Here is a 16,077-nt window from a genome sequence, read left to right on the forward strand (position 1 = left end):
CACACAGTGACATTTTATCTTTAACTGATGACTGCAAATGGCGATAGGTCCCGGCAACCAACCAGGGAAAAAAATCACTGGTAGCCTTGGTCTGGGATTACAGAAATTAGCCCATCATTACAGGTGGACCAATTGCAGTGTAAAATTTCAGAATGGGCTCTGATCTCCTCTGTTGTGTGTGGGACGAGGTCAGAGGTGAGAGTTTTGAACAGCCCTGTGCTGCAACATAAGAACTAACACTTAATGATGGCAAATTAACCATTTCTTACCCTGATCATTAAACTGTCCCCTGTTGCTGTACCTAATTGTCATCCATGTCCCTTTGTGCAGTATCAAATAGTCTACCCTATTGCTGTATGTAATAATATTTACTATCAGCCATTACTGTACCTACAGTCACCCCTGTTACTGTACCTGATTGTCATCCCTGTCCCCTTGCTGTACCTGATTGTCACCCATGTTAGTGTAACTGATTGTTCTCCTTGTCCTATTGCTGTACCTGATTGTCACCCTTGTTAGTGTACCTGATTGTCATCCCTGTCCCATTGCTGTACCTAAATGTCACCCATGTTAGTGTACCTGATAGTCATCTCTGTCCCATTGCTGTACCTGATTATCACTCATGTTAAATTGTAACTCATGTTACCTGATTGTTACTTGGTCCTTAATGCCAAAAGTATCTGCGGAGTTAAGGGGTTTAAGGTCATATGTACATAAGTAGTTTATACAAGCACAAAGAGTCCTTCTGTCTCTAAAATGCAGAGGCTAAGGTAGTCTGATGCTGTTAAGTGCCTTTATACAGTATGGCTCCATATTACAGAGGTATATATTGCAACCTACGCAATACAGCATTGAAGAGTACATGTTGCAGAGTTCCGTATGAGATACACTAGGGCTCTAGAGACTTCTTTAGATTCTATATAAAGGATTATACAATGCTGCAATATGGTTATGTTTATGGTTCCTGCATACAATGTTTGAAATGAGCGATAGTGGGTAAGACTGAACTACTGTCTTGTGTATTATAACATGGGCACACCTGGTATATACTGGGCTCTTTTTAATCTTTTTTTATGCACGTCTATGATAAACAATTTTCTGGAATAAGATCTGGCTCAGAGCAGTTTGTATTCTTTATGCCTTGTGTGAGTCGGTGACTGATGTAAACAAGACAATATTCGGAGATTGTTTTCTCGTCGGCTCTTTGCAGATTTGCTGTTTTTCTTTGCGGCCCGGATCATTAACTTTACTACGCACACTTCTCATAACTAGGATCACATGCTGCAAGATCAATCTGCACGTCTCTTGTAGGAGGGCTTCCATGCACAGATGCACATTATAAGCCTTTTTTTACTGCCGAGTTATTTTATATAGTTGTTTGGCAAAGCAGTAATCCAAGCTGAGTGACTCCATAGAAATGGCCAAACAGCTGTTTAATTCCTTTCTGTAGACAAAGACCTATTTACCTGACATTATTTTACCATGTGAAACAAAGTTCACTAAATGATTTTCTAGAATGAATAATACAGTATTACAAGATGTTCCCGGAACAATAACTGGACAATACGGAGACATAAACTTCCTTGTTAATGGATGGTGCGGCCTACTAAGTGTTCTGCTCGCCTCCCACCATGTAATTCACTGCTGTTTACCTAATTCCTGAAGACAGCATGCCTATGCAGGTCTATAGACCCAGCTCGGCTGCATTGGGTGCACTTCAGCTTGGTTATGTTTCTGTGACTCTCTCGACATGCTTTGTGGCCCTGTGGTTATGCTTTAGGCCGCTTTCCCGCATTTCCAGTCACTACGTGTGGCAAAACCACAGCTCCTATTCACTTATTGGAGTGGATAGAGAGCACAAGCACAAACTCACTGCAAAGTAGTAGTGCCGGATATGTGATCCACATAACAGTTTACAACAGGCATCGATACCCCCCCCCCCCCCCCACTATCTACAGTATACCACATTGTACACCATAGAGGTAACTTATAGACGACAAATTACTTTTGCTGGGAGGGCTCCATTGCCGGAGCAATAGGTTCCATTAGAGTGTACTGTGTACGTGAAACAAGTAGTCAAGACTCTCCAGCTTCTAAAAAACATTGGGAAAGATTTATCAAACTAGAGAAATGAAGCAGAAATGTCTTAGTTGCCCCTAGCAACCAATCAGATTCCACCTTTCATTCCTCACAGACTCTTTGAAAAATGAAAGATGGAATCTGATTGGTTGCTAGGGGCAACTGAGACAATTATTGTCCTTTGAATTACATGGAGAACCGACATGTTTCGGATCTTCTGGTCCTTAATCATGGTTCTGTATGGTGCCTAAATTATGTCCTCTCATTACATAACTTTGGTCCAAAAAAGTACACCACATAAACACCATATGGTCCTCTAGGTCTCATGCTAAACCCATGCGGATCATGTGGGACTGTGGAGCTTTACATTGCATATGGCCCAATGTCTATCAGCTTGAGGAAAGTGTTTATATGGTGGACATTTTTTGAACCCAAGTTATCTAATGAGAGCACATATTTTAGGCACCGTACAGAACCATGATTGAGGACCAGAAGGTCTAAAATGTGATGGTTCTCCAGGTAATTTAATAAAGGTTTTTTTTAGAAGCTGGAGAGTGTTGGTTTCTCTTTTTATACATTAAAGCGGTTGTCCAGCAAAAATCTTTTTTGCTCAAATCAACTGGTGTCAGAAAGTTATATAGTTTTGAAATTTACTTTTATAAAAAAAATCTCAAGTCTTTCCATACTTATTAGCTGCTATATGTCAAGCAGGAAATGTTTTATTTTTAGTCTGACACAGTGCTCTCTGCTGACATCTCTGGCCGAGACAGGAATGGTGCAGAGCAGGAGAGATTTCTATGGGGATTCATAGAAAACAGAGACAAAGTTCCTGTCTCGGCCAGAGATGTCAGCAGAGAGCACTGTGTCAGACTGAAAATAAAACAACATTTCCTGTATGACATACTGTATAATAGCTAATAAGCATTGGAAGACATGAGATTTTTTTAATAGAAGTAAATTACAAATCTATATAACTTTCTGATATCAGTTGATTTGAAAGAAAAAAAAAATTGCTGGACAGCCCCTTTAATATCCCAGAGTACAGTGATTTCTTCTGGGGGATTATATTTGCTGACTCACTACACTTTTTTGTTTCTTTTTACCTACAGTATATCCTGGTCAAGAGTATCAAGACTTGGCTTGTTCCTGACCTTGAACTTGTCTTGCCTTTGTTCTGACCTTCTTTCTGATACTTGTCCTGGAAGAACTCCACCAACCCTGACCCCAACCAATCTGACTATGAATTCTGCCTTCAACCTGTCTATTAATTCCATCTAAGGGTCCATTTACACAGAAAGATTATCTGACAAATTATCTGTCAAAGATTTGAAGCCAAAGCCGGGAATTGATTTGAAAAGGAGAAATCTCAGGCTTTCCATGTTTATAGTCTGTTTCTGACTTTGGCTTCAAATCTTTGGCAGATAATCTGCCAGATAATCTTTTTGTGTAAATTGACCCTAAAAGTCAACTATTGCTAATGAAAGTCGGGCCTGAAGATGTGAGGTTTTGTCTAACAAACGCCTGATCTTCATTAGGAAAACTGGGAATGTGGTTAGGACTGAGCCATGAGTGTAGTCCACTCACATAATGGAGAGGACTACCTATTGTCCGTGTTATTCAGGGGGATATCCCTGAATCAGCTTTACAGAACAATGTAAGTGATACATCATTCTGTTCAGCTTCTCGGTTACTAGTTTCTGGTAGAGATGATCGAAGTTCGGAAAATCGTAGGTTCGATGGAACTCGAACATTCTCGAACCTGCCGCATTTATTTGATGATGCCTTCACGGTCCGTGCGGAAGGAGGAGTGTGCCCGGAAACCGCCTGGAATTCCGGGATTCAGCCTACTACCTACCTATGTCTATACGTCTCTGTTAACTTGATAAAGGGGTCCCCGTACCCCGAAACACGTTGTTTTTGAGACAATAAATGTACTTCTACATTCTGCTACAAATCTTCACTGCCGGTCAGCGCCAAGAGGGAGTAAAATTCCGACCTTCACCGTACTACAGCGATTGGACACCTCTGCATCGATGTTTCCTGTGTTAGAACCCAGAGGCTCTGGATCAATCTAATAACATCTACTCAAGGCGGCTCTGGCTCTTCTATCTCCAATGACAGCGCATATAGGTGTTGTGCTCTTAGTACAACATCTCAAGGTGAGCGTATATATAGAAAGCTACATTTTCACCTGTGTCTCCCAGTTTTCACCCTATGGCGCCCTGCATTTTCTTTTCAGCCACTGTTTGATTCTGCACAGACCGGGAAGGCATCAGCAATCAAATGCGGCAGGTTTAAGAATGTTCAATTTCGATCGAACCTACGATTTTCTGATGTTCGATCATCTCTAGTTTCTGCTACCCTGAGATAGGACAGCATAAACCTGCTCACAGTCTCTTTAAGAATACCACTCAGAATATGACATTTTTTGTGGAGTGAATTTCTTTAACTGATTTTTCTGCACATGAAATAAGTAGTCTCTATGCCTCATGTGAATTTGTCTTTAGAATCCTTGGATGTTTTATCATTGATGTCGTGTCTTGCAGTGATTTCCTCTCACCTCTAGAATATCTATCAGGACGTTCTCCTCCGGTTGCTTCGTGCTCCTCACATTCTCCAGAATAATGGAGTAATAAACTCCTTGTGGATCCGACTGATACAGGTTGTACGTGTCTGTCTGATACCATTCCTGAACGGCAATGAACACCTGGTTTTCATCCGTGCTGATGATCTGTAAATCCTACAAAACAAATGTAATGTTAGTTTTTCTAGCATCAGTTTACATCTAAGATGTACCGGTTATTTAGATTTTTGTGATTACTATGGCTGGCTAGGCATGATGGGAATTGTAGTTTTGCAACAGCTGGAGGGCCAAAGGTTCTCAATTGAAGGATAATATTTTCTAGCACTTATAATGTTAAATGTTACATGCATGTGTCATCCCATATTCATCGGGCTAGAATAGACCAAAATATCTAAATGTCAATAAACAATCACAGGTAATAGATGTGACAGGGAGAAGAAAAGTTCCTGTATTCCTTCCTAGGGTCACTTAGTGCTGTGCTGATGACAGTAGCAGCCTATGATTGGTAAGAGAGGTGATACCATGAAGAAAGGCTCCTTTGCCTGTACAGGGGGAGACATCACAGTAAGGGCCCTATTACACGGGATGATTATCGTGCAAAAAAATCACAATATCGTTCGAATTTAAACAATAATTGTTCTGTGCTATCGTTTGCTGTAATTCCACATCCGTTCGCTCAAGTTCTGCATTTGTTCACTAATCGTTCAGTGTGATTGCACATTGTTCATTGTTTTGCTGGGATCAGATGGAGTAAACGATCACAGTAACGACCGCAATAACAATCATAGTAACGATCGTAACTAACGACCATAGTTCTGTGTAATATGGAGAACGATTTCAGGTTAACGATAAACAATCTGGTTTGCCATTGTTTATTGTTAGTCGTTAATCGTTAAAAATTGCTCCATGTAATAGGACTGCAATCTTTCTTCCTGATAATAGTTAAAATAAGTAAAACTTTTTATCCTGTTCCTTGACTTGCATTGTCTTGAATATTTCACCTAAAGCTTTCATTATTTGGTGTTATTTTCATGATTTAAAGGAGAAATCCAGACATTTTTAAAATCTGGCAGCCAGCAGGGAAGGGGGGAAATTTGATCTGGTGTACAAATTTACCTCTCCCTGCGCCTGTGGTGAGCAGCTGGACAGGCCTTGGGACCTGCACTGGAAGGAATTTTCCCTCGAGTTGTGATGACATGGGAAAAAAAGCCTGCCCTGGCTGATGGACTGGCCAGTCAGCCAATCAGTGACTGGAGCGGAGTCGGCTGGGTCATGACTTGTCACTGCCGGATATCCTGGAACCCAGCAGGGGTCCCGAGGCCGGTCCCGTCACTCACCACGGGCACAGTAAGAGGTAAGTTCATACTCTTGATCAAATTCCCCCTGTCCCTGCCGGATTTTAAAAATGGCCAAACTTCTCCCTTAAGCTCTATCCCTTATTTTCTAGAAAGCATTGAAACTAAAGCCATGATGTACAGTATTTCAGTAAAAAAGTTTAAGAGTTTGGGGACAGTGGCTATAAGGAGTGTTTTTTGTTCTGGACAGCCTATTCATTTTAACACAAATTATGTAATGCTTCAATACCCCTATGGGGGCGCTGCAGAGGAATCTAACACTTGACGCCAGGTTCCTCAGTAGATTCCAGACGATTAGGACACTCTTTGATTAGTTTATCGCCAAGGGACTCATCTAACAAAAATATTTTTTTCCAACATCTATAAACTTTATAGACTTTTTAAAGTCTTGAAGAAGAGGGAAATTTACAGGATATCAACAGATAATGAAATATCAATCAAGGCAGGAAATGAAGCATTTATTATCCAATTAAAGAGAAGATATATCGAGATCTGTATAAAATATATGTACTATCCTCGCTAGATTTCCCTTGATTAATCGGACATATAGATTTAATTGCTTCGCGCAATATTAAAGCTTACCGTGCATGGCTGCTGTGGTTAAAAGGTTTCCTAATTCAGTGTCCTCTAGAAAGCAATTAGGTCAGCTCGCATAGCAATTTTCATGAAATATGAATACTTAAGCAGCCAATTTTTTACCATTATTAACTAATAAAACCCTCCGCCGCATTATTGCAGAGACCAATAACCAATCACAACATATCTATGCCGCTTTAGGAATGATTAATAGCTTCCTAGTGAGGAACACAGATCATTCGGTTCAATGTTTGACATATTCCATTCCTGAGTTGGCCGTATTATACGCACGGCCTTCCAGCACCGCTGTGTGTGTTTTCTGTTGTGGGGGAGAATTGTAAAGACCAGATGTGGACTTAGCTAATGGAGAATATGTTACTGGCAGGCAAGACTTCAAAAGATATGGATGAAGAAGTCTGAAGCAAAAATACTAGACAAAAATAGAGGAAATACTGATGTTGATTTGTAGACATTTGGCCTGATTTACCAAGAGGAAGCCAATCACCTGCGGAGGGGAAAACTTTACCGGAAAAGCTGGGAAAAATCTTCGGCCCCTGCTGTTCTGTAGTCTAGGCTGGAGATCGGAGTACACACAGTCCAAGTTGAAGGACGTATGTGACTTGTCAAAAACAGGAGCCGATCCTTCACAGTACGGTGGAAGACCTTACCCAAGTAAAAGGATTTCCAAGATAAATACAGCTTCGGTATTCCTAAAATTAAGTGTTTCCAGGCCTCAGTACATGGAGTAGAGTGGTTTTCATCATCCAGTGTTCCCTATTGTCCAATGGTTAAAAGGGGCTCTCCACTTTGCACAATCCCTGCTTTTTAGAAGGCTGTCTTAACAATAAGCCCATCACAAAGTGTTACCTAGCTGGGATGTCCAGTGATCAGCTTCGATTTGTGTGGAAACCTGACAGTGAATGTTCAGCATCTCTGGAGTGCCCCCACAGGGAAAATAAGGTATTACTCAGTGACGATTCAAACGATTGAGCTGTCTGTAATTATAGATCCTCCCAGGAGAGAGGTTCTCTTTGCTGCTGCTCTTTACTCTGACCAAGAGATGAAGATCCCGAACAGGGACCCCCTGTTTGTAAAGTCTAATGTTCTAGTTCCCTTTGTCAAATGGTTTGTGTTACCTCTAGGTCATTCCTGGTTTACTAGTCCAATCGTTAATATCACATCTTTTGTGTCTTAGTTTCTTGTATATAGCATTTTAGAAGCTCTGCCCCTGGTGTTCAGTATCATAGGGCCTTAACACTGCCCATTTGTCTGCATTTATAGTTTATTAGGTGGCCCCCAGTTTAGCGCTTCAATGACTTATGTTCAGAAGTTCATTGCCCTAGTCCCTAATAAATTGTATGTCAGAGCCATATTACATGGCATTCGTGGGTTCAGTGCCCCTATGCATAGTGTTTAGTGTTTCTGTGCCCTAAGGAGAGTCCTGGGAGGTGGTGGGGGGCAATGGACGGCCTTACTTTAAGGGGGATGCCTTACTTTAGGCTAGTTGGTAGGGTACTTGGGGTGTCTTATTTTAGGAGGGCGTTTGTTTTCGGGGAAACGCGGTATGCTGACCAATGCCCATAATCCCATAGTCTATGATTTCCATTGTGGAACAATGCCTTCATCGACGCCCATAATGGAGAAAATGGAAAAAAAAACTACAGAGACTGGGGAACAAAAAATCCTGGACCTTAGGAACAAGCTGGATAACACAATTGTGTGTTATCCCAGTTTGTTCCTAGGGCCCAGGATTTTTTGTTTTCCAGTCTCTGTGTCTCTTTTTGTTTTCTCTGTTATAGGTATCGATGAAGGCATTGTTCCACAAGATAGTAAAAGAATTATTACATAAAGTATTTCTATTATGAGGGACAAGATAAAATCAAGATAGGACAAGCCAAGAATAAGGCGAGACAAGACAAAGAATGGGAGGGGGAGGGTATGAGTTGAAAGGGTCATATAAAAATTAAGTACGATAGATTGAGAGGTACAGGTCTGCCAGTGTCCAAATTCATTCAGAAGATCCATCCAATTCTTACCAACTAAGATCATTAATAAGAATAAGGAGCCCAACCTGAATTATAAAGAAGTTCATTTCAAAGTGACACAAACTTTGGATTAAGGGTCTTCTTTATTGAAGAGAACACATTCTGTTCTCCTATAATTCTGAGCTGCGAAGGCAGAACAAGCACATTGTAAGCAGCTTTGGAATTTTAATAATGGCTTTAAGATGAACGCCGATGTGTGCCGGCTTTGATAGCACTAAAATGTACTAAAGTTCTTCAGCCTATGACAATGCAATCTCAAAGTTGCTGAATTCAAATAAAACTCCATATATTTTTTAAGTAAACCACAGTCCGCCCGCCGCTTTCAGCCGCGTCAGCTTTACTGCAACTGTAAACTTATTGATGGTCCCGTACAGCTGGAATAATAATGTTGGTTGAAAAATGTGAACTATCTCTAATATTGTGGCTGCTCCGCAGCAGTTAAAACCAATTTTTCTTAGCTTCTTAATAAGAGTCAGTCTATATAGGTACATAAAAAAGATGTATATAAGTATATATGGTTATAATGTATTACCAGCTAACTAGAAACACATTGCGGGAAGAGCAGGGGGGAGACCTATGATTGGTCAGAGAAGGCAGCGGAGCTCTACAGCTCTGCACCTGAAAGAGCCCACCCACACAGTACAGCAACAAAGAAATTAAGAAAGGAATAATAGACAAAAAAATCTGGCTAAACAACAACTAACTTCTGCAGTTCCATAAAAATGGACTATACTACTTATTTTTAGGAGTTATGGTTACTGTGATATGTCTAAACAAGGTATATTGGCTGCAGCCCATACTGATGTCTACAATAAAAAGACCATAGGATTTGGTTTATGGTCTTAAAGTTTTCCTAAGTAGTTTTGTGGTATCCCACTATGGGTGTTTCGTGTTTCTTACACCTGTTGCAAAAACTTTTTCTTTAGGTTAAGTGGCGATGACGGTATTCTATAGTTTCACCACAAGATGTCAGTATTTTATATGTATGCTATTATGTGTTGCACTACTGAAGCTACCAAATGGTTATTGTTTTATGTATACCATGAGCTTTTTCTGATCTATATGAGATGCTCTTTACTCTCAGCCAATCCTCTTTCTTTTTTCTTTGAACAAATTCCTTTCCACCACTCACAGGGTTGATAACGAAACCCCTGTAGGAAGTAGTTACTTGGTGGGAGGAGGTGCTCCAGTCTTATCCAGATTCTCGCGGAAGAAGGACACACAGAGCAGATGTCCCTGCTGTGGTCAAGCCAGGGCCTGGCTCTGCCAGGACTCTTTGTTCGGGACAAGTCAGTTCAGTTCAGTGTGATCTAGTTAGTGAGTTGGTGAGAGACACACGTGTGTGGCGATGCGATTAAAGACAACCAGTTCTTTCAGTACTTACTCTATATTTACTATGCAGTGCTAAACACTACCAAGGGATAAAAATCAGATAGAACAAAGCTTGCAGTGCAGGTTAACCAGGGAACCCTCGGAAACTTAGCTTTACCCAGGTAACCAAGGCTGGGGCTTGTATCACCCTATGAGGACAAGTACCTCAACACTGTAGGGCAGAAAGTGGTCAGACTATAGTCTAAACACGGGTACAAGTAAATGTCTCACTGACAAATATCTATCACTCTTAAGTATTCTCTCAAGTTCTACATTGGGTTAATACTCCCTTGACAAACTCCTTTCCACTATGCTACTCTACTCTAAACTCTTCAAGCACTGCTGCAACTATCTCTACTCTATGTTTTCAAGCATCTCATCAGCACAAACCAAGTTAAGCACTAAAGTTTGTACAAAGATGATCTATTTACTGCCAAAGTGTTGTGCACTATTAAGAGACTGTACAGTAAAGCTGGTCTATTTTTTCATCACTGGTCTTTTCCTACACACCAGCCCCTATTTACACTAGCCGTACACCTTAGGTTATTTTTCCCCTTTCCCCTTTTCCCCTGTGGGTCAATTGCCACTCAGGACTACCGCGACAAGAGCCCAGCGGACCCATCTCAGCCCAGCTGGTCACCGACCATTTCAGGGGAATACAGTCAGCCACTCTACAAAGCAGGTACCAACATCCCACCTGTGTGCTGGACTAGCACTGGTCACACACCCAAAGGAAGGGCCAAAAGCCCAAAAACACACCTACATGGTCCCTAAATATAAAATATAGCTTTTAATTGGCTTCTATTAAAATGTTAACAAATGTGTATAACTGCTAGTTAAAAACACACACACACACACACAACTGTCCCTACTAAGTGATGGATACGTCCCTAATAGGGATATAGTGAATCAGATAGCTGCAGACTATTAACTGTTCACTACTAAATAAATATATATGTAAACACTTGGGCAGATAGAGGTGTATTAAAACAAAAACCGCATAGCCCCTCAACTAGTTTCACCCAGTCATGGGCGTCATCAGGAGGAGGGCTTATGAAGATGCGGCGCCGGAATTTGCCCCTATTTATAGGTCATGATTGACATCCCCTAAGGTCAGACAGATGACCTACCAATCATATTTATTGAAAAGTCGTCATCATCCATGTATGGTGTAACTCACCAATCACCTACACCCACGAAATATATGAAATTACATTTGTTTAACTGGCTATGTTACTGAATATACTTACCTTAAATGCAATATGAAATAATCTCTATGTGACCATCTTACATCTAGGGACTATGGTTTAATTATTCAGTGATACCATAGTTATGAAGATTACTTAGTATGTTGGGAGATATTCAGATAAGTGCGCATGCGCGGGATGTGGGATAAGAATTCAGTAAATCAATGTTACATTGTCGACATTGGGACTTGGCCCGATCATGTGATCGGAGCCTGGACGATGTCACGGTCATGTGACGATTACGTCAGAAACACGTGACTGGGTGTCACGTGCTCGTGCTGTCATAGACAGCGGCACATGACCCGGAAGTCCGAGAGTGATGACGTACGGAGGTTCCCCCTCCTTATGATTGGAGTAGAGCAAGAGGAGGGGCAATATGAAGGTAAGAGACGTCACTCTGGAAGTTATTTTGCAACACCCACTGTCTTTGTTCGTCGGTGCCGGCGTCTGACATGGGTGTAGGTGATTGGTGAGTTACACCATACATGGATGATGACGACTTTTCAATAAATATGATTGGTAGGTCATCTGTCTGACCTTAGGGGAAGTCAATCATGACCTATAAATAGGGGCAAATTCCGGCGTCGCATCGTCATAAGCCCTCCTCCGGATGACGCCCATGACTGGGTGAAACTAGTTGAGGGGCTATGCGGTTTTTGTTTTAATACACCTCTATCTGTCCAAGTGTTTACATATATATTTATTTAGTAGTGAACAGTTAATAGTCTGCAGCTATCTGATTCACTCTATCCCTATTAGGGACGTATCCATCACTTAGTAGGGACAGTTGTGTGTGTGTGTGTGTTTTTAACTAGCAGTTATACACATTTGTTAACATTTTAATAGAAGCCAATTAAAAGCTATATTTTATATTTAGGGACCATGTAGGTGTGTTTTTGGGCTTTTGGCCCTTCCTTTGGGTGTGTGGTTTATTGTCCACCTAGTGTAATCCCTAGAGGCACTCTATTTTTGTTTGTGTTTTGATGGACTAGCACTGGTATCACGGCAATTACCATCTCTGGCTGAAGTGTATCATACTACTGATACCACTGAGCATTGCAGGTCCTTCATTCCAGCCAATGGGGTTCCAACCTCATAAACTCCGTCAATAATAAGGTACCCATTAATTTTATACTAAACAATTATTGATGTGTCATTAATATAATAGGCCTCTGGTTTTACGGCTTCAAGTTTTTCCTCAGCCATGGGTAAATAATGGGACTGTGTTACAGTTTCATCCTATGTCTTGCTGTGACCCACTGTGTCAGTACAGTAGCGTGAATACTTAAAAAGCACAGCGAGGTGCTCTGTCAAGCATCATGCTCAACTGAGCTCCCCAATGCCCAACTCGCTTAACACTTGTTTCATATAATTTACAAAAACATGATATCAATGCACTACTGAGCATTGCAGACCCCTTATTCTGGGATTTAAGATCAATAACACCCACCCATCCTTTGATGTGTCCTTAATGTGTTGACATGTTTTCAAAACTTTGAAGATGATGGGGGTACAATAAGACCTACTCTCATCAGTAACTATCAAGCAATTATAAACAAGCCAAGTGATAAATGATTAGAGGTTATTTCAAGGTTAAAAGTTATCACCTATCCACAGGATAGGTTATAACTAGCTGTGTGGTGAGAATCACAAGAATAGAGCCCCCTTGTTAACTGAGTGAATGGAACAGCGGCTCTTTCAGAAGTCCCATAGGCATGGAATGGTCGCCCATTCATTTTAATCATTTGGGGGTCCCAGTGGTCAGACTCCCACCAATCAGTTAGTTATTCCCTATCCTGTGGATGGAAGATAACTTCATTTTGGAATGTATCCAGAAATAGCGCCACTCTTACTATAAGCCATGTCTGGTATTGCTCATCCTCTTTCAAATGAATGTAATGTCAAAGGAGCCCAGGAGTAGAAACATTTTAAGAATTCTAAAAAAAAAACGCCTTAAACAAACAGACAAACAAAAAAACTAACCAAATAAAATCAATTTTTATTTGTAGTTCATATTCAAGCAAAAACCTAATAATCTTAAATAACCTGCCTGCTGTAGTAGGACACTGGCCTCCATGAAATAATGCATTGCTAATGGCCTTTAAATCATGCCTAACTTTTCCTGGGACAATTCATTTCCATGCAGTTCCATTCTTCTTATTCTGTATTTATCACTAGAATTAGTTCAGACAAAATATGTGGCTCCAAAGGGGAGAAGCAGCGTTCTAGCAGTCACTGCAGTCATATATTTTGCGAGCTGTTAATACATTTAAACTGTAGGGTCTATTACTATGGATGTATTTCCAGCATGTCTGGAAGGAGTAATTAACATAGCCTAATAAAACAGTGATGCCTATGCAAGCAGTATAACTTACTAGTGATATATGATGGTGTGCGCTCCGCAGCGGCCTCCCACTTGTTCTGCAGGCGTTTACTTAATCAAAATTTGCACAAGTGAAAAATGGTCATTAGGCGCTTGGCGAGCATTGCATAAATATAAATTATCATTTAAAGGAAAGTTCTTCTTCTAATGAAATGCGGCATAATTTACTTCATTTAGCCATCAAATATACACCGATATCAACGTCAATTTAGCAAAGTACTTAATTTAGGTAACCTCTTGCATACTAACAAGCATCTGTTTTCATGAAGCCAGATGCAGCCTGTAAATCCACCTTGCACATGGCGTGAAAATGTTGCAAAATTTCAAAAGCGCCCAGTCTTTCTGACATAAATCGGTTATGTAGCATGTATAGGTAATGGTGTTTAAAGAATGGAGGATAGAGCCAAGCGCATATGTCTGGTATTATTATACCAGCCAATGTGTGAACTTTTTTCTTTTTTTAAAAAGGGTTCTTTCTTGCTTCAAAATCAACAAAATATTCTTCTACTGATGTAACAGGTCTGGTGGTGGGATTGGGTACAAGGTGTACTACCCTGTCCATTTGATGACTTTGCCCCTATCATAGCACTGTCTGGAATCCCATGACTGACATGTCACTGTCTCCTACAAGATCAACACACTGTTCTCCTGCTGCTGCAAACAAGCCAGTGATCTGATTTACTACAGGATGTTCCATCTCTGCCCACTTTATCACTGCCCATGTCACGAGAAGCAATGTCTTCCTTATAAAAGAATCAACAGGTCACTGCCTCCAACAAAACCAAAACACTCCTCTTCCGCTACTAGAATCTGATGAGCTAGAAGATGATCCATCCTTTCTATTTATCACTGTCCCATCACAAGAAGCCATGTCGTAATTAAAAAAGAGTCAACGGGTCACTGCCTCCAACAAGGTCAAAGCACTACTCTCCTGCCACTGCAATCAAGCCAATGATCTGATTGCTTACAGGATGTTCCCATCCTTGCCCAGTTCTTCACTGTCCAGTTCTAAGAATCCATGGGGGAGATTTATCAAACATGGTGTAAAGAGAAACTGGCCCCTAGCAACCAGATTCCACCTTTGATTTTCCAAAGAGTGTGAGGAATGAAAAATTGAATCTGATTGGTTGCTAGGGGCAACTGAGCCAGTTTCACTTTACAGCATGTTTGATAAATCTCCCCCCATGTCTTTAACATAAAAGGGCACTTCCTCCAACAAGATCAAAACACTCCTCCCCTGCTGCTGCAGTCAGTCCAGTGATCTGGCCAGATATTGAATGTTTTACTACCATCATTTAATAACCACTAGCACAAGAAGCTCAGTCTTTACTAAGTGTCCTATTACACAGTTCAACCAAATATCTCTCCATGTAATAGAGAAAAAGATCAGCTAATAACAACAATAATAACAGCCGATCGTGTCGTGTCCGCCTACTGTGCATCGCTACGTGTAATAGCGTGTAATAAACTAAAAATAAATTAATACATTACCTCCCTTCTTTCTAACGATGTCCATGAAGCCTTTGCTAAAGGATTACCGAGCCGTGTAATAGGCCCAGAAAAAGAGCGCCGATCTAGCAGATCGGTGCTCGTTTACATTATTGATCGGCCCGTCTAGTAGTACCCTAACACAATAAGAAGAAAGGAGAGGTCACCTTCTCCCACAAAATCAGTACTCTCCTCTTCTGCTGCCGTAATCAATCCTATGATGTGACTAGCTACAGGATGTTCTATCCTGCCCATTATCATTAGGATAATAATATGTGTGTGCAGGTAGCCAATAGGCGTATGGCCAATAATCCTGGTAACAGCACATGACTACTGGGGAAGAAATGGGAGAGGGGTTTAGGCTAATGCATTTCTCTACGTGTAGAACACCCCTCCCCCTTCCCGAAAAGATGACAGATTTACTGGCAAGTCGCAAGGGGAGGTGGGAGACAAAAGAAAAAAAAAAGTTGTTTCGTTCTTCCTGCCCTAGGCACCGGACCACGGGTGCCTACTGGTAAATACGGCCCTGGGGACCCTATCTCTAATATTTCCTTAACAAAATATATAATAATAGCTTTGTGATACCACACAACCCCCTTTATGACCCTGCAGTTCTTGAGTATGCAGAACTGCAATACAGTAGAGGTAAAACATTCCATTTCAGTCTCTCTGTATTGAAGTTTTCTTTAGAAGCAGACTGTACTGCGAAATTACTGTTTCCATACAACACTGAACAATTGACGCCACTGTGAGAGCTAGATAAGTCCTGCCGTGATGAACGACCTGCTATTTGCTATGTGCTGCTGGTAATTTTGTGCTAGCACTCTGCAAAATGGAGCATTTTAGTGTAATGCTATAGAAGTAAATACCAAAATTATCATATAGGATGCAGAAAATGGAGAATTTCAGAGAAGGAAGGGTCCAGATCCATGATCTATAGAAGAGGCTG

General features: G+C 41.0%; 1 protein-coding gene across 1 annotated transcript in view; it reads right to left on the reverse strand.

The window, feature by feature from the left end:
* The window catches only part of SORCS2 (sortilin related VPS10 domain containing receptor 2), a 647,363-nt gene that overhangs the window by 76,253 nt on the left and 555,033 nt on the right, over window positions 1-16,077 (reverse strand). The window contains 1 exon segment of the mRNA XM_069977381.1: window positions 4,640-4,819. Coding sequence (XP_069833482.1) covers window positions 4,640-4,819 — 180 coding nt within the window.

The sequence above is a fragment of the Dendropsophus ebraccatus genome, chromosome 7 (genome assembly GCF_027789765.1).
Source record: "Dendropsophus ebraccatus isolate aDenEbr1 chromosome 7, aDenEbr1.pat, whole genome shotgun sequence".
Taxonomy (NCBI): Eukaryota; Metazoa; Chordata; class Amphibia; order Anura; family Hylidae; genus Dendropsophus; species Dendropsophus ebraccatus.